Source organism: Lycium ferocissimum, chromosome 6, assembly GCF_029784015.1.
Source record: "Lycium ferocissimum isolate CSIRO_LF1 chromosome 6, AGI_CSIRO_Lferr_CH_V1, whole genome shotgun sequence".
NCBI classification, from domain to species: domain Eukaryota; kingdom Viridiplantae; phylum Streptophyta; class Magnoliopsida; order Solanales; family Solanaceae; genus Lycium; species Lycium ferocissimum.
In genome coordinates this window covers 65561562-65584847 of record NC_081347.1, presented here as the reverse complement: position 1 = coordinate 65584847, position 23286 = coordinate 65561562, and the positions used below count along the sequence as shown (strand labels likewise).

At 35.0% G+C, this 23286-nt stretch overlaps 2 protein-coding genes and 1 pseudogene across 7 annotated transcripts in view; all 3 read left to right on the top strand.

Annotated features, from left to right (window-relative positions):
- Nucleotides 1-333: 333 nt before the first annotated feature.
- LOC132060076 (autophagy-related protein 9) lies at nucleotides 334-8664 on the top strand. 2 transcript variants are annotated; one of them, XM_059452949.1, is made up of 10 exons: nucleotides 334-559; nucleotides 3836-4473; nucleotides 4677-4997; nucleotides 5142-5364; nucleotides 5894-6073; nucleotides 6183-6389; nucleotides 7008-7085; nucleotides 7183-7253; nucleotides 7370-7480; nucleotides 7572-8664. In XM_059452949.1, the coding sequence occupies exons 2-10, from the start codon at nucleotides 3896-3898 to the stop codon at nucleotides 8410-8412; spliced, it is 2610 nt and encodes an 869-aa protein (XP_059308932.1). In that variant the 5' UTR covers nucleotides 334-559; nucleotides 3836-3895; the 3' UTR covers nucleotides 8413-8664. The 2 variants fall into 2 exon arrangements, with proteins under 2 accessions (XP_059308932.1, XP_059308933.1); XM_059452950.1 differs by lacking the exon at nucleotides 334-559 and adding an exon at nucleotides 689-1268.
- A 5061-nt stretch (nucleotides 8665-13725) lies between these two features.
- The window catches only part of LOC132060075 (uncharacterized), a 29721-nt gene continuing 20160 nt past the window's right edge, over nucleotides 13726-23286 (top strand). For 3 of the 5 annotated variants that reach the window (XM_059452947.1, XM_059452948.1, XM_059452945.1), the window contains exons 1-4: nucleotides 13726-15191; nucleotides 15696-15937; nucleotides 16685-16703; nucleotides 16818-17047. In XM_059452947.1, the coding sequence (XP_059308930.1) occupies nucleotides 14365-15191; nucleotides 15696-15937; nucleotides 16685-16703; nucleotides 16818-17047 (1318 nt within the window). In that variant the 5' untranslated portion in view covers nucleotides 13726-14364. Of the gene's footprint in view, nucleotides 15192-15695; nucleotides 15938-16684; nucleotides 16704-16817; nucleotides 17048-18115; nucleotides 18226-18352; nucleotides 18452-18864; nucleotides 19313-19425; nucleotides 19644-21273; nucleotides 21819-23286 lie in introns of those variants that run through there. The other 2 variants (XM_059452944.1, XM_059452943.1) reach the window with 2 other exon arrangements.
- On the top strand, nucleotides 19728-19860 carry LOC132061662 (U2 spliceosomal RNA; annotated as a pseudogene).

Genomic DNA, 23286 nt, shown 5'->3' with positions numbered 1-23286 from the left:
ATGAGAAAAAAATACCTAAGTATTTCAGTTTAAATCCACCAATATAACCCTTACCCTTGGTGGGTTGTTTTTGATCTTTGGAATAGGTAGGGCAAGCTGGTTTAAATACCATCATCATCAAAAGGAAAAAAAAAAAGAAAAAAAGATTACTTTCCCAAGTGGGATTCTTGAATTGTTTGAGAAAACTGGGATTCTTGAATTGTTGAGAATTCCCTTTATCAAAAGAAAGAAAAATCAGTTTCCCCAACTGGGTTTTTTATTGACTTTGTAGTAGGAGAAAAACCTAGAAAATTTGAGGTTTTAATCCTTGTTACAAGCTGGTTTGAATACCACCATCATCAAAAGGAACCAAAAAAAAAAAAAAAAAAAAAAAGATCATTTTTTTGAGAAGGAGAAACAAAAAGAGATTACTTTCCCAAGTGGGGTTTTTGGATTGTTGAGCACAACCATAATTAAAAGAAAGGATTTTTAGTTTCCCCAACTTGGGTATTTCTTGAATTGATTGGAATTGATTCATCAAGTTGTTTACTCAGCTGGGTATTGGTGAATCTAAGTTCAGGTAAATTGCATTGTTCTCTTGTGTTATCTATCTTGTATTGTGGGTTGTTTTTGTTAGGGTTCAGGATAATGCACACTTAGTTTCATAGAGTTTGCAATACATATAAAGGGTCTTGAGGGAAATTTATTGTTTTTATTGACTTTATAACTTTATTGTATGAGAAAAACCTAGAAATTTCAGTTTAAATCCCCACTATAACCCTCAGTTTGAGCCCATATATATTATAGCTTTGGTGGGCTGGTTTATGTAATAGCTGTGCTTGTTTGGGTATTGGAGGAGGTAGGGCAAGCTGGTACAAACACTATAATCATCAAAAGAAACAAAAAAAGATTACTTTCCGAATTGGGATTCTTGAATTGTTGGAGAAAAACCTATTTTCTTAGTTTATATCATAGCTTTAGTGGGCTGGTTTATGTGATACCTTTGCTTGTTTGGATATTGGAGGAGATAGGGCAAGCTGGTACAAACATTATAATCATCAAAAGAAAAAAAGATCGTTTTCCCAACTGGGATTCTTGAATTATTGAGAATCAGGCACCATAGTTTGAATGTGGACGGTAAACGGGTTTGAGCACAATTATCACTAAAAGAAGGATTTTTTAGTTTACCCAACTGGGTTTTTTCTCGAATTGCTTCATCAAGTTGTTTACTTTCTGGTATATTGAGAATTTCAGCTGGGTATTGGTGGAGATAGTGAATCTAAGTTCTGGTAAATATCATTGTTCTCTTGTATTTTGTATTATGCAGTGTCATGATGGATACAAAGATAATCGGGACTGGTAATTAGAAAGTTATAGCTTTTGGAATATTGTTAACCAGTAAGATATCAATCAAGGATGGCCTTAATTCCAAATTAGTTGGAATTGGTTATATGAATCATCAATTTTATTTACAGACCAATCGACTGCTATATTGACTACTGTAACTGATAGCTGCATTATCTTTTTTGGAAAACCTTGCTCAACTATGTGAGTAGATGATTATGTTAGTTACGCAATAAAATAAACCGAAGAGAAAGCAGGATGATTGATTCTCCACGTCGCACTCCATTTAAAACCGGCATCTACCCTTGCATTTCAGTGGATAAATGTTGATATGCTCCCTCACACAAAAAAAAAAAAAAACTTGTACTGCTCCCTCGCGGATTTCCTTCTTCTCCTAAAGTTCACGACGGTCAATCTTTCCTGGTAGAGTTTTATTTCCATGAACATTTAGGAGAGAAATTTAAGTATTGCCTTTCCCTTCCTTAACCTCGTCATCCTCGTTTTTTTCTACAGCTCACCTTCTGTGCTACTAAGATCTCCCAACTTGTCCTTTCAACTGCCCCCTTGTAGCTTCTCCTCCTCCAACAATGTCCCCTCTTGCTCGTTTTTCACCTGAGTCACATAAGTTTTTTTTTTTTTTTTTTTTTGACTCCAGTCATCTTTGACATAAGCTTAAGTTGTCAAGTATCTTTGCGATATTAGTTTCTACTCTTCTGAAACTTCCTTAATCAACTCCTCAAATCCTCCTTTTGTATCTTCAATTTGTTTGGTCGTTTGTAATTGGTCTTTTATAATTGGATAATTGTCCCACTATGCTGTCTTCGGCCTTAAAGTCCTTATGTTGTGGTTATGTACTTAAATTTAAGATGTGTTCGACTGTTAAATATTTCCGTGCAATCGAGCATTATCAGCTCATGATCAGATACCTGCCCCGGCATGGTTTTTAGTAATATATCAGCTCACTTTCAATTCAGCATATATTCTCTATTTTGTGAATGCGGGGAGCAAATATTCTATTGGTTTATATAAACTATTCTCCGGATACTAGTAAGTTAATTAGCCAAATTCATCAATGAAATTTGAAAAGTCTTGTCCTCCTTACTTCCGGTGACTCCTGTAATAATTCATTGTTGGATCTACATTCTGTGTACTTCCGAAAATGAACTCTTGAAGTATTAGCGTACATCTTATGCAACAACAACAACAAAAAAAAAAGTATTAGCTACTGTATCTGATTTACATGAGGAGATTGAGAAGAGCATTTTTCTCCAACAAGGACACAATTCGGCTATTCCGATCACCAAAAATCTCCCGCTGACCTATGAATTCTAGGCTTGTGTACTCCAGGAACGGCTTTCCATATGCTCTGAACTACCATATCTGTTATGTATTCCAATTTGTCTCTGGACTAGAGAATAGGAACACTGTAGGAACTAAGTAGCCAGCTCTTGGTGACACTTTGTCATGCTCCATTTTGTTGATGAGGCCCACCTTATCGCTGTCTATCTGGGTCATTTAAATTCCACACCTTCCATGATTTTCTTTGTTTCATGGACAAAATACTTAGAGAAGTTCCCTTACCTTTCCTTACTCCCCCCTGCTCCCTGCTGCCCATGGTTGTGCAAGCATTCATGTTTCTTCTATTCCCACTTTCTCATTTTCCTAGTATTTAGGTCTATCTGCAGTTTTAGCGCTTTTTCTATCTGCAGTTTTAGCGCTTTCTCCTTGGTTTACTCTTTTTTAATCATCAATAAAAAAATTCAATGCCTCCTCAAACCTCCTAACACGCCAATTAACACATCAAACCCCATTGATTTTTCCCTTGAAAATACTAGGAGGGAAGGAACTTTTAATACTTACTCTTCTCCTATGATTGAGTAGGGACATGCAACCCCATATGTAAAAAAGCAGAGATCCATGAACCAGCTCCGATCTGCTGAATACTTTTTAAAATGTGTCAAAATTACTAAAATGTGCTTGAGTACTGGGATGTCTAAATTCTAAAAGGTCCAGCAGTCTTGATAAAAAAAAAGTCTTAAAGGTCCAGCAGCTTTCTACTACAAGTCCAACAAGCAAGTGTATTTCCTTAACTAACTTCTTGCAAAATATTGAATCTGCCGTTCTTATGAGTTATGACCTTTGTTTTCATGTTATCCGTGGTTCATGCTTTGAGTTTCTTTGGTAACTGAGACTTGCAGAACTAGGACCAAAAGACATAGTACTCAAGGCTGAAGTAGACAATTTGCTTCCCTTTTGTTTTTTAATATTTGGTACTTAATAGCATAAAAGGCTGGAGTTCTGGGGACTCTCATATATTTTAATGTTAGTATTTCCCATCAGAGGTAGTAACTTATATGATGAAAAAGAAAACTTTAGATAAATCAATTATTATTATTTTGTTATGCATCTGAGATCGGATTTACCATTTAAGGAATGCTAAAACATGAAATACTTATTCATACTTTGAAGACCATCTGAAGAATGACATTTTTTCCCCCCCTTTACTTTTCAGTGCTATATTTTAATTACTTGGTCCATGGGGAATGGTTTTGCATATCGTCAGCGTACATGAATGATGTTCAGTGGACAAAAAGGTGCTAATGGCCTTAACATATTCAAATGGAAACGGCATGGCGAATCAGCTTTGAGAACAGGATTGCTTGATAATGTGCCTCCTGAAATCGAACTGTCGGACTATCGCAGAACACCAAGTCCAGGTAGTGAAAGCCCATCTGGGCTTCTTAATGGTGAGAGCGTGAATGTTGAACCAATTGCTGATCTGGACTTGTTCTTTGAGAGGCTCTACAACTATTATTGTGAGAAAGGATTATGGTGCATTATTATAAAGTGGATATTTGAGCTTCTGAGCCTAGCTTTCACCATATGTTTTTCTGGGTTTTTCCTTTTGTACGTTGATTGGAATGGGCTCCGCAACGCCAAATGTGGAATGGATGCTGTGGAATCTGGAATTAAGCCTTGTGATCTGGCCAATGAAGCTCTCCATCTGCACCCATTGAAGCCTCTCACGCTCTTTAAAGCCATTGTTTTGGGTTACCTGGGGATATTTTCTGTCTACTGGATATTTTGCTTCTTAAGGTTTTTCGCACAGCTAAAAGAAACCCTGGCAATCCGTCAGTTCTACTACAGAAGGTGAGCTGAAATATTTTAAAAGATTCTGAAATTCAATTTTTCTGGAATATCATTCATTTCTTCTTCTTGCTTTAGTTATAATTACTGGGAACTCAGGATGTTGACTGAGTGTTGTCTTTCTCTGTTGCATGTTGTTAGCTCATTGCCAATACTTCTTTCGTCATTCCTCTAGCTAACCACAATGGTGTTATGTTTGTGTGCAGTCTTCATGTAACAGACAATGAGATACAAACCATTCCATGGGCATCTATTCTTGAAAGAGTTGTTCAGTTGCAAGAATTGCAACAACTTTGTGTAGTCAAGAATCTTTCTATTCATGATGTTGTTATGCGATTAATGCGGAAGGAAAATTATTTGATAGGAATGCTTAACAAAGGGCTCCTTGCTTTCCGTATTTCTCACTGGGTACCTGGCGCTGGTCCAGCTATCAGTTGTGGCCCCAATGATGTGGGTAGTCGTCTAATACTGACAAAAACCCTTGAATGGACCTTAAATTGGTGCATACTGCAGAGCATGTTTGACAGGTATGTGACAGTATACACCTATGTTGAAGTCAAATTTCCATGCAGTGATTAGTAATATAAGTAATTGAAGTTTGTTTTTGTCCACACATCTTCCCTATTTTGTTCTCCACTTCTACTATCTAAACTGGTGTTTTATTTCTGCAGAAACTTTTGTATACGGAGGGACTTCATTTCTGATCCTAAAACATTAAAGAAAAGGCTTATGATTGTTGGAGTTATAATGCTTCTCTTATCTCCATTTCTCGTCATATTCATGCTGGTGTATCTCTTCTTGAGGCATGCTGAACAGTTCTACAACCATCCAAGTACAGCATCGTCTCGAAGATGGTCAAATCTTTCCAAGTGGATGTTTAGGGAATTCAACGAGGTATCATTTCTCTGGTATGAACTTGATAGGTTGAAAAACATGGAAGTTGTTATTTTGATCTCTCTTTATTTCTTCTTGGTCCCGGTTGTTTTGGGAATGGGGAGGGTAAAGCTGTTTAGTGTACTGCGTTTTTCTCTCCTGCTTTCAGGTTACTCATATGGGTACACTATAACTTGTCAAGCGTGTTGCCTTACAGCTTTACATTGCTTCTATATTTTTCATACACCCTCTATTGCACAATAGACATTTTATAACATATTTATGTAACATATATGTTTTTAGCTAAATGGAATGGGTTGAGCTGACTGAACAGGTCCATACGGCCAACCCTACTAGTTTGGTTTGAGGCAATTGATTGGTTTTGTGTGTCTGGTTGTTTTTGTGTGTACTGAGGTAACATTCTAGTGAGAATGTGAAATTATGGTTTTTAAGCTCTTTTTCTCCACGATTTGGTAGGTGCTTTCTGTCTTCATTCTTAACTGTTATGGCTTTTGCTTTTATACTTATGTGCCATCTTCTTTGTCCTCAGGTTGACCATTTGTTTAAGCATCGCATCAACAGCAGTGTCATACATGCTTCTGATTATCTAAAGCAATTCCCATCGCCTATTATATCTATCATCGCAAAGTTCATTTCTTTTGTTTCCGGTGGATTTGCTGCTGTTCTTATTATCATTGCATTTCTAGAAGAATCTCTGCTGGAAGGCCATGTAAATTACTTAACTTCCACAGCCAGCAAACACTTGTTTGCAAAGCTGCTCATTTTTGCTGTTAGAGCAATCTGATACTGCATCTTATCTTTTGCTTCAAATCTTGCAGATATTTGGTCGCAACTTGTTCTGGTATGCTGCTGTATTTGGAACTATAACAGCTATAAGCCGGGCTGCAATAACAGATGAGCTTCTTGTCCTTGACCCACAGGGAGCAATGTCACTTGTTGTCCAACATACACACTATATGCCAAAGAGATGGCGAGGGAAAGAAAACACTGAGGCCGTACGAAATGAGTTTGAAACTTTATTTCAGGTGCTTTTTTCCCTATGGTTTCTTATAAGCAGATAAATGTGAAAACGGGCACTTCATTGAAGTAACTCATGTCTAGGTTTAAGGATTTCATTTAGAGCGTACATATTATTAGTTTTTCCAAGAAAGTCATTTTTAATTTTAACAAATAATTTTTACCACAGTAAGTGGTTGATTCGTTAAACAATCAGTTTTAGAGCTAATAACTTAATATTGCTTTAATAGAGTTCAATCTTACACAGCAAATCACGACTAGGCAGACCATTGTCATGATTTTTCCTTCATTCCACTTTTTGGCAGTTTAACCTTCTTAGTTCTTTTCATGTTCCTTTGCTTGAGGTGGGTTGGTTTTTCTATATTAGATTCAAAATTTGACTCTGCTGTTTAGCTTTCCATATTTTAACTTTTTTTTTTTTTTTTTTGTTTTCTTCAAAAGTATCTCCAGTAGTAGGTCATAATCTTCTCTGGAATGTAATGTTGGTGTTTTTGTTAGAGAAGAATTTCATTGATATATAGTCAGGTTATGAAAGAGTTTCACACTTTCACTATCGATGGACATATTGTGTAGTACTTCATTGTACCGTGAGATTGTTATTGACTTCTTATTCACTCACCGTGCAGTATACTGGAATGATGTTACTTGAGGAGATGGCCTCAATTTTTCTTACACCATGTCTACTGCTATTTGTTGTCCCAAAGGTGATCTCATCTTTTGAGGATAATTTTCCTCATCTTACATAGCTTGAGAATCCTTGAGATGATGGTCCCTGACATTCGGATTTTTTTGTTGTCACAGAGGGTAGATGATATTTTGCATTTCATTGCGGACTTCACTGTTCATGTTGAGGGTGTTGGTCATGTGTGCAGGTTAGTAATTATACCAGCTTGCTTGCTTATACCTTCACATTTGGTGGCTCCCGTTGACGGAGCTCACACATTTCAATCTTTAAACACTGATATAATGTTAATGTCTCTCTGTGCAGCTTTAGCTTATTTGATTTTCAGAATCATGGCAATAGGAAATATGGATCGCCATTTAATTCCAACTGCTCGCAGAGAAGTTCTCAAGGGAAAATGGAGAAATCATTCCTGAGGTTGGTCTTATGACTTACTTGTAGCCTGTTTTGAGATTATTGTTAGATTTAAGAGCTTTTGAATGTAACAGTACATGTCAAATGATTGCAGCTTTCAAAGTAGCTACCCTTCCTGGGAACCTAATGATCAAGGAAAACAGTTCCTATCAACACTTAAAACGTTCAGAGAGCAGAAGCTGCAGGTGCATGAAACAGGACCTGCATATCGACCTTCTGAGTTACAGCACTGGAATGCCTCACCCAACTTTAGAGCCTCGAGCGATAGAAACAACGTGTTCTCCAGGGAAATGCCCCTCAACAACTTGGGAGCTGGATTTGGCTCAATGTGGTTGATAGAAGGTGGACAGAGGAATTATCCTTACATTCTTGATTGGTATTATACCTCGCATCCTCGCAATACGAGTAGTGATTCAAGAGGCATTGAATCCAGGCCTCCTCTTCATAGTGATAACGAACACCTTAAAGATCCTTGGATGCCATCTCATTTCGTGCAAATCAAGGAAGATACAGTTGATGACAACTGGGGCCACCTATTTGATGACCGAGCACAAAGTCATCTCGAAGCAACCACATCAGCTCCTGTTTTGAGGGAGAGCATCCTACATCATGATGATTCAAGTAGCATGGCACAGTCTACCAGGAGCCAGTGGTGGACTAGAAGTCGACCACAAGTCGAAGATCCCCAGACAAGCTTCCTTGAACCTCCAAATTTCAACAGCAATCCTCATGATTTCTATGATAATTTCTCCGACAGAAGTCTAGATGAGCAAGAGCACGAGCACGAGCACATTGACTTGAAGAGTTCTAATAGGTTGGCCAAGACCTTCTTCATGGACGATTCGGTTGGAGATTTCAACCTTCCTTTCGATGGTATTTATAGAAGGCCCTCAGAACACACCACAAGAAAGTTAGATCCTTCAGATCTTGTTTGATTTCATCTCTAAAGACACTAGGAAATGTTATGAATATCTGGGTCTCAAGGCTGTCTTCTTTCAAGGAAGTTGGTTCATATTTACATTCTTTATTGTGCATAGTTGATTGTGAGGTTAGATTTCTGGACTAGAAAATGATTGAGATGTGAATGTCATCATTGATCCTTCTAAAAATGTAAGCACCACAGAGCTGCTAACAATGGAAGACATTCTCTGTACATAATGCAATTTAGCTAGTATTTCCTTTCCTGATCCCTGGGCGTTTGGTTATTTACTACTCACTACTAGGTTTGAATCCGTGCGTTGCACTTGTATCTCATGATAATTAAAACAAATGTATTAAGATGATAGTAATAATACTCTATTAGAATAAGTGTGCGATGAGATGATGCAAACTTTTGTTCAAGTTTTTACGCTGAGTGCCCTTCAAAAGGAGTGGTCTTTCGTTTTAAAATATTTAACTTCTGCCCTTCCCTTCATTTAATGAAACTTTTGTGACGCAAATACCCTTCCATCCCAAATAGCATAGCTTTCTTCTTCAACTCCTTTTCTTCTCTTCCTTTGCAACTTCATCCTCCTTTTTATTCAATCTTATGGTATTATTCTCTCCCAGCTGAAGGTTCTATTGACCAGATTTACGAGTCTGCCTCCTCTATTTCAAGAAACACCTAATAATATCCAAGAGTTGACAATTGCAACTAATATGTTCCACCACCGTTAATGTAATTTTCTTAAATATTTTTGCTAATTGCTTCTGAAGATGCCGCATTTTGGTTGTTAATTGCAAATCTTCAGTTGTTGTGGGCATTAATTTGGAGAAAACGTTCGGTTCTTATGCTTGTATGTTACATGTTCTAAAGTAGGTTTTAGATTGGTTAATGCATAAGGTGAGGTTTCTCCCACCCATTTCAAGGGGAGACGTGCTTTTTCACCTTTTTAGATAATATTTCCTTATATTCTGATTTTTTTCTTTTAAAAAAGAAATTATTCTCATACTTTGTTTAAGTGTAAAAACGCATAAAATTGTAGGTTATTTAGTATCAAACTAAGTTGTAAGTATGCCCCCACCGGCATAACTTTGTGAAGGATATAGTTATGTCGGATCACACACGTATTTTATGCCAGAAAGGGCATAAGTATCTTGTAAAATAAATAAATTGAACAATCATGGGCAACTAATGGGCAAACTTTTATCTTTGATCCCGGCATAAACTTGTGAAGGAATTATCAAAGTTATGCTTGTATACTTATGCTATATAATAGGCATAAGTATTTGGGTCGGCAACTTGGTGAATTCTTCATAACTGGAGTTATTTAAACTCTGCCTTGCGAATTTTTTTAAAATTTTTGACGCGTGGGTTCGAACCTGGAACCTATGGGTTTTAGCCGAAGGCAATATTTAAAGATTTCAAATATGAGGGCGAAATTTAAAGACCCCCCAAAGAAGTGCGGTTAACAATTGCCCACTTTAGATTCCAAAGTTAGTCAAGTCAGGCCTAAAAGCATAACTTTATATTAAGGCCTAACTTTAGATTCCGAAGTTAGTCAAGTCAGGCCTTAAGAATTCCAAAGTTAGTCAAGTCAGACCTTAAGGCATTACTCTCTGGTGGCTCTACAAAGAACAAAATTTGATAGAAAGTAAAGATTCCTCACATCAAATTGATGAACAATTAGTGGTGTTCATTTAACTACCCTAAATTCAAACTGACCAACACATAACACCAAATTGGGCCATTAAGGCCTTAAAGCATAACTTTATATTAAGGCCTAACTTTAGATTCCGAAGTTAGTCAAGTCAGGCCTTAAGACATAACTTTATATTCCAAAGTTAGTCAAGTCAGACCTTAAGGCATTACTCTCTGGTGGCTCTACAAAGAACAAAATTTGATAGAAAGTAAAGATTCCTCACATCAAATTGATGAACAATTAGTGGTGTTCATTTAACTACCCTAAATTCAAACTGACCAACACATAACACCAAATTGGGCCATTTGTACAAATGTTCGAATTAGATCTATCACTTCTATAGCTTTAATGATATCATTTTTTCGATTTTCTCCGTTTTCTTATTGTATTTTCAGAGCTGTAAGTGAGGTTACCTAATTGGTTGGGTATTTACTAAAGAAAAAATTGTTTGGATAATGCTAATGGAAGCTTCAAACCATTATAGAGAAGTTGATGGCGAAATTTGAAATCCACCATTGTTGATAGTTGGAGCTCCAGGATTTGAAATCTGAAGGAGGAGAGAAGGATGAAGTTGGGGAAGAAGATGAGTTGGAGAAGAAACCTAAGTTATGTGAGATGTTATTAACTGAAAAGGCTCGTTTGGTTAGGGAACAAGTTATCCCGGAATAACTAATCCCAGGATTGTTATCCTCGCTTTATGTAGGATAAAAAAAAAAACACAACAATCCAGGGATAACGAATCTCGGGATTGTTATCCCGCCCTCTATGTAGGATAAAAAATACAACAATCCCTGGATAACTCGTAATTTTATTCCAATCAAACCTGGGATAAGGCAATACTAAATTTTTATTCCTGGACTATTTTTGCTTATCCATCATACCAAACGACCCCAAAGTTATGACCCCAAAGTGTTAAGGGTAAAAACTAAAATAATGAGATAGTAGAGGCAAAACTTAAAGACCAGCCAAAAATAAGGGAATTTGTGCTAATGACTCGTTTTGTTTTACCACACGTAACATTACTAATGAGTTCAATAAATTACAATCACTTCACTAATCTCACACTATTATTCAATGAATCACAAACTTTATGTTTTACTACACGTAAATCAGTAATGTGTTCAATGAATCACAAACACTGTTAATCTTTAACTTGTTCAATGAGATATGAACAATATATTTAGGTACTCCCTTATTTCAATTTATGTGAACTTATTTTCTTATTAGTCCGTGCCAAAAAAATGATTCCTTTCTATATTTGGAAACTATTTACATTTATGTAATGATTTATAGCCACAAACATATTTGATTCATTTAACACCACAAGTTTAAAAGTACTATCTTCTTTCTTAAACTCCGTGTCTAACCAAATAGGTTCACATAAATTGAAACGGATGGAGTATATTATATTTGTTTAAAATATATTTATCTCTTGTATAGATTAATTTATTGTATATAAGAGTCAGGAAAATAGTCTCTTGCAGAAATATAGCGTAAGGTGGCGTATAATATTTGCATAGCAGAAGGTTAGTGCATCAGGCTACCCTTTTAAGATATACAACAAACAACGACATACCATTATAATCCCATAAGTGAATGCGGAGGATAAGATGTACGGAAATCGTACCCCTACCTTTATGGGATAGAAATACTTTCCAGTTGACCCTTGAAATTATATAAGAGATACGCCAAAAATAAAAAGAAGTAAAACATTGATATACCACAATAAAATGTTAGGACACCAAATAATAGAACTTATTTTGGAATCAAAAATCATTTTTTATTTTTTTTAAATGGACCGTTAACTCAAACATGACCCGACTTACAAATGACTGGCCAGCCACCTAACTTGTGGAATGAGATGGACAAGCCGTGTAAGAAAGTAAAGTCAAAGGTCCAAAACTGCGTCAATTCCGACCCATGTGAAACTTATTTGATTTTTATATAATTTGATTTATTGATACAAAAATCCTCTAGTTTGGTACGTTTTCAATTCTAATTTATACAACTTCATGTTTTCTTTACTTAGCCAACTTTATTCATCATTTTAATATTTCTATCGTTATCACTAATACTTCCTCCATTTCATTTTTTACGGCGAGGTTAGAGTACTAATTAAATCAATTTAAATGTTTTAAAATAAGATTTACATAATAAAAATTATTTAAAAATTCCTATTAGTAACAATAATCGACATATGTAAAAATATTTAATTATAACTAAAGATATATTTATTTAAATCTCTAAATAGTAACAATGCATATAAAATTAAACAAAAGGAGTATATCACTTTCTCTATACAATTTGGTTTGACGTATTTGACTAGACATGGTGTTATGGAAGAAATAAAAAAGGAAAAGAAAGTGATGACATGTAAGCTAAAACACGCATATAAAGTATGAAAGTGCCATACTATTTGTTTTCATACAATGACAAACACGTTGAAAACAAAGGATTGATACATAGGCCGACCTACTATTTGAATTTTGAATTTATATCACGACCCTAAGTTAATATATAGTATAATAATAATAATAATAATAATAATTAAATTTTCATAAATATTTGATAAATTTTTACTCTCTATATCCCAGTTTAAGTGTCTTAATTTAACTGAGCCGGAGTTTAAAAAATAAATGGACACGTTTGAATCTTATAGTATTAAATTAAAAATGTGTTTAGTCCTTTAAATCTTGTGGTCATAAACTGTCGTATAGAATGTTTGAATTGGAAAACTTACTAAATATAAGATAGATCAAAAAGAAAAATAAAACACTTAAATTGGGACGGAGAGAGTATAACATATGTACAAGATCAGAATAAAAGCTATCAAAATCTGTGAGCCACACTATAAATTTGTCCGGCGTAAGTTAAATTAATACCAACAAGAATTACGGTCAGCAATAAGTACTCCTCGAGTTTGAGCCCTAGATATGTCGCCTTATTAACAAAAGCTTTATCTTTGACGTGGAACTTCCTGGCGCGATCTCAGATTTAGTCGAGCCCAATACGATGTGTGACACTTTTCAGCCGACTTCAAATTTAGTTGGAGATCAGTGCGACGATCAGAGAAAAAAAAAACATTAGCAGTCTTTTAACTATTTTTAATAATATTACAAGTGCATCACCACTTTCAATCAAAATATTGGGAATTTTGAGTCATCACCATTCATGAGAATTCCCTAATGTTACCATTACTTTTTTTTGACTCAATATATGTGACACTCTTTTCTTATTAATCAATTTAAAAAAAATAACATCTTTTTATATTTAGTAACAAATTAACTTTTTTAGTTTCAATAAGGTAATTTATTACTTCCTCTGGATCAAAAAAAGTATCCATTTAGCCCTTTTTTTAGGTAAAAAAGAGTATCTACTTATTAAATAAAAAAAAATTAACCTTATTTTTTCAAATTTGCTTCTATTAAATATGTGTGATCAAATTCCATACCTATTTAATTAAGGACAGTTTAGTTAGATTACTATTCTCCTAAAGCGTGTGCAAATAACTAAGTGGATATTTTTTTTAATCTGAAGGGAGTACTACATTAAGATCTTTTGTTCATTCTTAAACTCCATGCTCAATCATATACCTTCGTATAAATTGGGACGGATATAATATTCCTTTAGCAGCTAGTGGGGTTGGATTACTTTCACACGTAGTGGTGTGTGTTTCATCACATTTGCAAATATTGCTGCAAAATATTTTTGCGGCCTTTAAACTTCCTCTTCGATTCCCTTGTAATCACGTAGGATCAAATTCCTGATTCCACACCACATTTGTACTTTCCCTTTTGGCCTTTTCACTCTCTCTATCTTCACTTTCTCTCTCTCTCACACACACACACACAAAAAAAAAAAAAAAAAAAGTCCCACAATTTTCCATTTTCTTATGCACTTTTTATGCATTCATTTGTGCTAAAAATTGTTAAATTTTATAGCTTGTAATGTTGTTTTCTATACCATTTGAAGATATAGGTTTGAACAAAACTACTACTCGCCCGTCCCAATTTACATGACACTCTTCGTTTTAATCAGTTTCATAAAGAACAACGACTTTTTTATATTTAGTAACAATATAACTTTGAAATACCTATTATATCCTTAATGAAATAATTTCTAGCCACAATTTCTTTTTGGCTTGTTTTAGACTTCAAAACTTAGTCTTTCTTGATAGATTTTGTAATCTTGTTTGGATTCATGTTTACTGGTATACTTCAAGAACTGTTAATTATAGCTCAAAAGGCTTTTGGGTTTTTGTAATTAATGGTTTTTGAATCAGTTTCTGCTATTACCCTTGATTTGCCTAGCCTATTTTTGGTATGCTCATGTAAAAGTAATGGCAATTCACTATTGAATACAAAAAGGAAGAAAAGGGGTTTGAGGAAATTAGGTTCAGATTTGGATTTGAGCCCGAATTGGAGTTCGGGCTATCAGATAAGCCCGAAATGGGTAATTCGGGCTTGTGTGAATGGTGGTGGTCTTGGAGACCACCATAATTTTGATACTATAGAGATTACAAATAATGCTAGAAGAGGGGCTAGAAATATTGTAATTAAGAGATTTGCTGATGAATTGGATGAGTTAGAAGGTTCTACTAGTTCAAGAAACAATTTTGCTAGTAGTTTTCAAGAAGATCCTTTTGTAGATAAGTTAAGAACTCAATTAGGGGTGATGCATCCATTACCTTCACCTCCAATAAATCGAAGTATTTTCGGTCTTTTCGCGTTGTTTTTCTTTGTTGGTGTTGTTTTTGATAAGGTTTGGACATCTAGAAAGGGAAATTCTAAGGTAGATAATCGAGGGAACACACCGCGTGTCCCAACAAATCTTTCGTCGTTGTTGTTGTTGGAGAAGGATTTGCAAAGGAAAGAATCAGTGGAATGGGTGAATATGGTGTTAGGGAAGTTGTGGAAGGTTTATAGACCTGGAATTGAGAATTGGATAATTGGTTTGCTTCAGCCTGTTATTGACAATTTGAAAAAGCCTGATTATGTAGAGAGAGTTGAGATAAAGCAATTTTCGCTCGGGGATGAGCCTCTTTCTGTTAGGAGCGTGGAGCGGAGAACTTCTCGTCGAGTCAATGATTTGCAGTGAGTAACATTTCTTGCAACCCCCTCTCCTAACTGAAAAAAGAAAGAGCTTGAAGTTAAAATTAGAAAAACTGTTATTCTATTTTCTTGGTTGAAATAAGAGGAAGGGATTAGAGAAAAGCTCTTTCCTTATGCAATTTTCTTGGTTGAAAGCAGTTGAGCTGATATTATCTCCTTAGCATACATTCCTTGTTTAGTTTATGCCTAGAATAGAAGGAAAATATACATACATCATTTAATTAGGAGGAAAATATCTTCTCTCAATATAGAGATTTGGTGTTTTTGCTCTATTGAGGAAATAATTGGAATAAATTTTGCTTCATTATTTGAAATTATAATGGGTGTACGGCTATGATCTTCTCTACATTTTCCTATGCTACAAATATCTCTAGTTCCGATCAAATTGACCTGATAAAAGCACAACTCCTTATCTTTTTCTTATTAGGTGAAAGTTCATTGTTTGATGGAAATCAACTGATATATGCATTGTTTAATGCTGTCTAGGTATCAGATAGGCCTCCGATACACTGGTGGTGCTCGCATGCTATTAATGCTGTCCCTAAAATTTGGAGTTATCCCCATTGTTGTGCCAGTCGGTGTTCGGAACTTTGACATTGATGGTGAACTCTGGGTCAAGTTACGATTAATACAAACGGAGCCTTGGATTGGAGCTGCTTCTTGGGCTTTTGTTTCCCTTCCGAAGATAAAGCTTGACCTGTCACCATTCCGTTTGTTCAACCTAATGGGTATGTGAATTTCGACTTAGAGCTTTATCTATGAGATGAATCATGTGACAGATGTGAATCTTGGTCTTTGGCTAGGAAAAACCATAAGAGTTATGAGAAAATTAGAGGATCTAGAGAATAGATCTTTCATGCTAGTTCATCTTGCATGCTTTCATTCTCTAACCAACCCTTCCACTCAACGGGTCTTATTCATGAAATGTTGCGAGCACATTATTTAACTTGGATTTAAAAAGATGTAGTAGTTTTTTTTTTTTTTTTTTTTTTTGTGTGTGTGTGTGTGTGTGTTGATAAAGAGAAGATGTAGTGCTTTAAAGCCGATACATTCAAGATTTTACCTATGAACATATTTGCTTTCTTCATTATCTAGTTTTCCTTGTTGCTCTGTCTAATCTTCTCTCCGGAATCAGCTTCCAAGACTAGCATTCTTCTGCCATAAAACCTGATTTCAGGATTAGTGAATACCAACTCTTTTAGTTGAGTTACTGTGAAGTGAAATCTTTCCAGTACGTAGTGATGAATTGTTGCACCCGGCTGCCCTTTTTAGTGATGAATTGGTGAATACTTACTGATTTTGAGTTGCCATCATTTGATTGCCTGCTATTTGGTTTTCTTTTTATAGTTTCTAAGATGGGATAGTGATACCTAAAATTAACTAAATAAACTAGGTGAGTGATATTATTGATGTTGCCAATATGAGGATTTTCACATAGTTACGTTCTTTTCTTTCATGTATTTGGGTGACACCAGCAATTCCTGTTCTATCAATGTAAGTACTACTTTATCCATTATCTGCTGTCTTATTACAATATTGTATGGAAGTATCTCATTTTCTTACTTCAGCTGTGATTTTTAGTTTTTATCTCTTCTACGGCTGTTTCAGGTTCTTGAAGAAACTTCTTACTGAAGATTTACCTCGTCTCTTTGTCCGTCCGAAAAAAATTGTGTTAGATTTTCAGAAAGGGAAGGCAGTTGGCCCTGTTCCGAATGATCTCAAGTCTGGTCAAAACGAACCTCCTAAGTCTGGAGAAATGCAAGAAGGAAATAAGGACTTTGCTGGAGAACTATCTGTGACTCTTGTTGATGCAAGGAAACTCTCTTATATCATCTATGGTATGAATTTGTTCATCTTTCATCAGTGGCATCAATCTTCCCTAGTTCTGATATTTTTGCTTCTTAGTAACACTAGAAACTTGTCATGGACTACAAACTATTAAATGAGGTTGTCTCTTCATATTAATTCAATAGTTAAAACTGTTGTGTACATGTTCTAGTTTGTGAAAGGAAAAAGGACGAAGGTATTTACTTGAAAATCAGTTGAAGATCCAAAAGAATGTGATTTCCATTGCATGAGAAACTACTTTAAGTGAATATAAAAGTCATACATTTTGGTCCAGTGATCACTGTGAACCAGTGGACACATAATCTATCATCGTTATTTGAAATCAAATAATTACTGGATGAAATCGCTAATTCAGGAAAATAGTACCAAATGAAATCACATTATGAAGGAGGAAATGCAAAGACTTTTGACAATGCTCACTAACAAATCTAAAACAATTGTGTAGCTACAGCTTATCACAAATAAGTGACTTCCTTAAATTCCTGTTGCTCCCTCCTCTCCCCTTTTGCCTTTTCTTTTTACTGCCAACCACAGGTAGGTTGCACACATATTGCCTTTGTAAACTGGAAAATATGGTCTATATGTATTCAATGATATTGACCACCACCAAGAGACAATGATAGGTACTTATCAAAAACGAAAGGTTTTTGTTTCCAGATGCTAGGCTAGCACATGGAGAGCCTTGCACATAAGATGTTTAGATCTGGTTATCACATCAAACAGGAATTGGGAAAAGAAAAACTTTGTAGCACAAGGATCTTGATTTTAACTTTTTTTTAATCGTACATGTAATGCTAGTTAAAAAATAAAAAAAATAAAAAAAGAAAGAAAGGAACATGTTACCTATGAATACCTCCACTTCATGTTTATATGATACACATGTTTAGTTGGTATAAGTCTCCTGTTAAGCTGCAAGTTTATTTTCTAGATGAAAGTTTTTCAGCCTCATTGCTCTGTTTTATCTATGATAAATACTACTGATTTGCTGTGCATGTAATTTCCTCTTTTATTTTCCCATGTCTAATGTTTGTGAAATTTTCCTGGGCTCTATCATTCAGGCAAAACTGATCCATATGTTATTCTAAAGCTTGGAGATAAGGTAATACGCAGCAAAAGAAACAGTCAAACTACTGTTATTGGACCTCCTGGAGAGCCTATATGGAATCAGGTGATTTAAATATGAATCTGTTGGCCTAATATTCTGATAGGATTTATTTGGTGGTGGCTTTCTTTATCTTCTGCTGTAAGCGTGTAACTTATACATCTTTTTCCCATGTTTCTTTTCCCTTTGACAGGATTTTCACATGTTTGTCACAAACCCCACGAGACAGAAGCTATATATAGAAGCAAAGGATTCCCTTGGATTTACAGACTTGAGTATCGGCTCAGGAGAGGTACTTGAAAATATTATCTATTGTCTTTGTTTCTGAAAGGCAATCCATCTAAGTTTGTTGGTTTTGTAATGTGCCTTACACAAAATGGAAAATGGAAATGAATAAAGGGCTTATACATTGCACAAAGTGTACTCCCAACTAGTGCAGGGGTGGGGGAGACTGTGTATACTGTTCGTATCCTGTCACATGCATTTCTGCAAAGAGGCTGTTTCCATGCCTCAAGCCAGCGATCTAATGTCACAAAGAGCAACTCTACCGTAGTGAAAAGGCTAAGCCTCTAATAATGCAAATGATTACACTTGGAAAAGGATGCTTTTGGCATTTTATTTTTTCTATGAGGCACATTATTATTAATGATGATCAAGGTAGATATTTGTATAAAAAGGTATCCTGCTAATGACTACTGCTTCTAGGTCGATCTGGGATCTCTCGAAGATACTGTGCCAACAGACGTAATTGTGGTCCTCAAAGGTTGGGGACTACTAGGACCAAGGCCTGTAGGAGAGATTCTACTGCGACTGACATATAAAGCTTATGTCGAAGATGAGGAGGATGAAAAGATTGAAGCAAGATCCATGGATTTGGATGCTTCAGATGATGAGTTGTCCGACTTCGATGAACGAGATACTGCTGTCTATGAGCAGCTTGGGAAGAGTATGTCAAGTGGAACAGATAAAGAATCATTTATGGATTTATTAGCAGCGTTAATTGTCAGTGAGGAATTCCAAGGGATCGTGGCATCTGAAACAGGCAATGGTAAATCTGTAGATGAGTTTAAAACTAGAGTGTCAACATCAAGACAACGTACTCCTACTAGATCTGTAGAGCAAAATTCTGATACTCTTCCTGAAAATTTTGGAGGTAAAGTACATTGAATTGTTCTAGATAGTTCAAATCCCAGTTTCTTTGTTTTGCAGGAAATGCTTAGAGTTCTTCTCATTTCTTGCATGTCTAAATAACATTTTTATTTGCAGAATCGGCCCTGTTTTGGCTAGCGATTATTACAAGTATATCAGTTCTAATTGCTCTCAATGTCAGTGGTTCTAGCATTTTCAATCCATGAATAACGAAACAAAATAAAATTGATAGCCCCTGTAATGAATACAATTTAGAGCTTCTGCGGGAATGATTCTGCCTAACCACACAGTTGTCACCACTCTGGGATTGCCCGAACAGAAACCTTACATTCAAGGTATGTTTTTCTTCTGATCCTATACTTTAACTCACTTTTCCGCATGCATTTGTCATTTAAACTTATTTCTCTAACTCTTGTTGTATACCTTTGTCAGCCTTTTGGCTAAGATCAACTGTAGTATCTGTTCTTATCAGTTCCCCTGCCTCTTGCTGTTATTGGCTTTTCATTCCTTAAGGGCATGGCTGTACATTCTTCAAATATGCAAACAACTTTTATGTTTTTTGGGCTTTTCCTCTCGTCATAAGCATTTTTTTTTTAACAATTCACTTGTCTTCTGCAATGCTGATTTTTTTTACCTACTGACAGATAAAACAATTGAGTGATCAGTATCAAGGAGAAGAGAAATAAATGTTTTAACCTAAAAACGGAAACAGTAACACATAAGCAACCCTCTATTCCCAAATTAGATATGAGGCAGAAGGGAGCCCATCCATATTTTATTCTGATCAACTCTACCCAGTGTGGAAAAATTAGCCTCTGTAGCTGGCATGGCGCTATGCACACCGAGTAAAGAAACCAACAATGAAAAATCAGTTCATCTTAAACAACAACAAAAAGTAAAAAGGAACTTTTTTCCTTTGGGGTTTCCTGTTGTACCATTTTCTTAAATACATTCCATATTTTATTATGCTTTTAGTGGAAAACAACAGTAGTTCTTAATAGGAACATCTGTAATTTACAAAAAGTTGGGAGTAAGTGTGATTTATATGCAACTAAATTTAGCAACCAATGACAAAGCTTTCATAGAGCTTGCATATAGGAAATTGGGGTGGTTATTATATAGTGTAACTTATATGCAACTAATTATAGCAACCAATGACAAAGCTAGCAGAAGGTGCATGTGAAATTATAGCGGGTGGTTTATGTTGTGAACGTAAATGCTTTGGTCCTGGTTGCTACAACTTTTTTGAGTTTCGGGTTTTAATTCTCAATTGAAAGAGCTCGTTCATTTGTTAGGAAGCCTAGCCTCTTGAACAAGTTAGTAAGTTGTTGGACATGAATTTCCCTTAGAAAAAAAGTTGAAGTTTTGTGAGTGGAAACTGTTATTTCTCTTCAAACATGTTTTTCAAACTTCAAATTCTCTATTTCAAGTTTGAAGTTGAAATAATGGACCAGATTGCAAAACACACTTACTCAATTAGTTGTAATAGTCTTCAAATATTATTTGACATATTTGAAATAACACAAACCAAATTTTGAAGCCATTGTGTTAACATTTCACGTTGACAAAAATCACCATGAAAAATGCCATGATAATGTTGATTATTGACAATTACGAGCCCACTATTTGATCTAATTCAGAGTGAAAGCTAGCAACATAATTCTTGTTTCCCTGTATAAATTAGTAGATTTATCATTGTTTGTTTGGTGTTTCAATTACCAACTCCTGAAGAATATAGTGTGACTTGACAATTGGTGGATAACACAAAACCTGGTTTGGATGATGAAGTTCACATTTCACACCCACGGAGAAATTCTCTAGGAAAATAGGGATTTTAACATAAGGGGATTTAGTAGTTATTTCATGAGAGCGTAGCTGGATTTACAATTTGTTATCTTAAAGTTGTGATTCTGTAATTTCTTGAGGACTGAACTAAAATTTGCTTATTTTCTTCTTTTCTTGCAGGCTGGGCAACTGCTTCCTCCAATTTCTGTCAAGTTTTGTACAATTTTAACGTTTTAACTAGATCAACAGCTCAAACCTTGCCCCAACCCCCCACAATCCCAATAGCAAATGAAGGGAATTCCCAGACACACATAAAATAGATGAGAACATTAAAAATATATTACAATGAGGTATATATTCTTGTTAGCGGCAAATTTTGGCCATCTTTTTTCTCTTGGTATTTGTTACATCCTGTAAATTCTAACTCTCTCATTCTCTCTCCCTCTCTGTGTGTACGCTCGTGTATACTAAACTGTCACAGCTTTAGTGGCACAATGAGGTTTTCGTCTTTACAAGCGAGCATTAGTTAGATTCAATCTCAAGGGTCTGCTAAGCTGTTGAAACTAGTGAAAATAGTTGTGCAATTCTGTTGTCTCCTTCAATTTTTCTTCATTGTTAAAGTGGTAAGTGAAAGCGGAATAGTATTATTAAAAGACAGTACTGTCAATGTAACGATATTACGTAGCTTAGATTATTTTAACATCCAATTATTGCTTGTTACTTCATATGCCTGTGAAATTACTGGATACCTGAATCTTTATTTCTTCAGTGACTTGTTTTGTCTGCAGTTGGTAGAAATGTCAAGTACGTGGGGTTAATGTTGTTTATTCTCTACAGTCTAACTATGAAACATTATATACGAGTTAAGTGTGTATCGTAATTGATGAACTATTATCCTTTTCTACAATCAGCCTTTTTCATAATGAAGATGTATCCTCCTATCTTTATTTATCCCGGTATTCTGTAATTAATATTTTGAGAATTAAGTGGACACAGTAACAGGAGTTGAGTATTTTGTACTTCTATCATATAATCTTGCTTGCTAAGTTTTTCCAGATGAAACTCGATAAATATTAACCATGAGTCCAGTATAAAAAAAATATTCAAAACGGCATTCTTGCTTAAACTCGATAATCTGGTAAAAGCTTTTGTACTAATATAACAACATACCTATTGTAATCCTACAAGTGAGTATGGGGAGGGTAGGATGTACGCAGACCTTACTTTTACCTTAATGAGATAGGGAGATTGTTTCCGATAGACCCTCGGCTCAAAATAAATGTGCTGTCTTTATACTAATCAAAATCGAATTTGCTCGGTCAAGCTAAGCGGGAAAATATTATCCTTCATATTAGTTTCTCACTTGTTTTCTTGTATTTGTAAGTGAGCAAAAATTATTGTTTTAGGTATATATCATATAATGACAGGGTATCATAAGAGATTGATTCATCCCTTCAAGAACAACACTCGGTCCTCTATGTACCAACCTGATATACCATATATTGACAGGGTATCATAGAGGACTGACAGTAATTCCTTCAAGAAAAACACTTAGTCCTCTATGATACCCACCTGGTATATATCATATACTAACCCGGTATCATAGATGGCATATTCATTCCTTAAAAAATAATACTACTCAATATCTATGATACCTACATGATATAAATTATATACTGACATAGTATCATAGAGATTAGTTTATCCTTAAAAAAAAACACTACTCGGTCCTCTATGATACTCACATGATATATATTATATATTAATAGGGTATCATAGAGGAATTGTTCATTCGTTTCAAAAAATAGCCCAGTCCTCTATGATACCAACATGCTATATATTATATACTCATAGGGTATCATACACGGTTGGTTCATTTCCTTCAAGAAAAACTCAGTCCTTTAGATACCAACCTGGTATATGTCATATACTAACAAAGTATAATGGAGGACAAGTTCGTTTTGATATTTTAACTTTTATATTATTTTTAGTAACTTTTACTTGTGGAAAAAGCAGAAAAAGTAGAGTCTTATTTTAAATATAAGTTTTATTTGCATTTTTAAAATAAAGAAATAATAAAAATATGTTTCAATTAGTTTTGATTTTAATAAATAAGCTAGTTACTTTAGTCTGATTATTTTTTAATTACTTCTTGTTGTTATCTAATTATTAATATTTTTTATATTCATATTA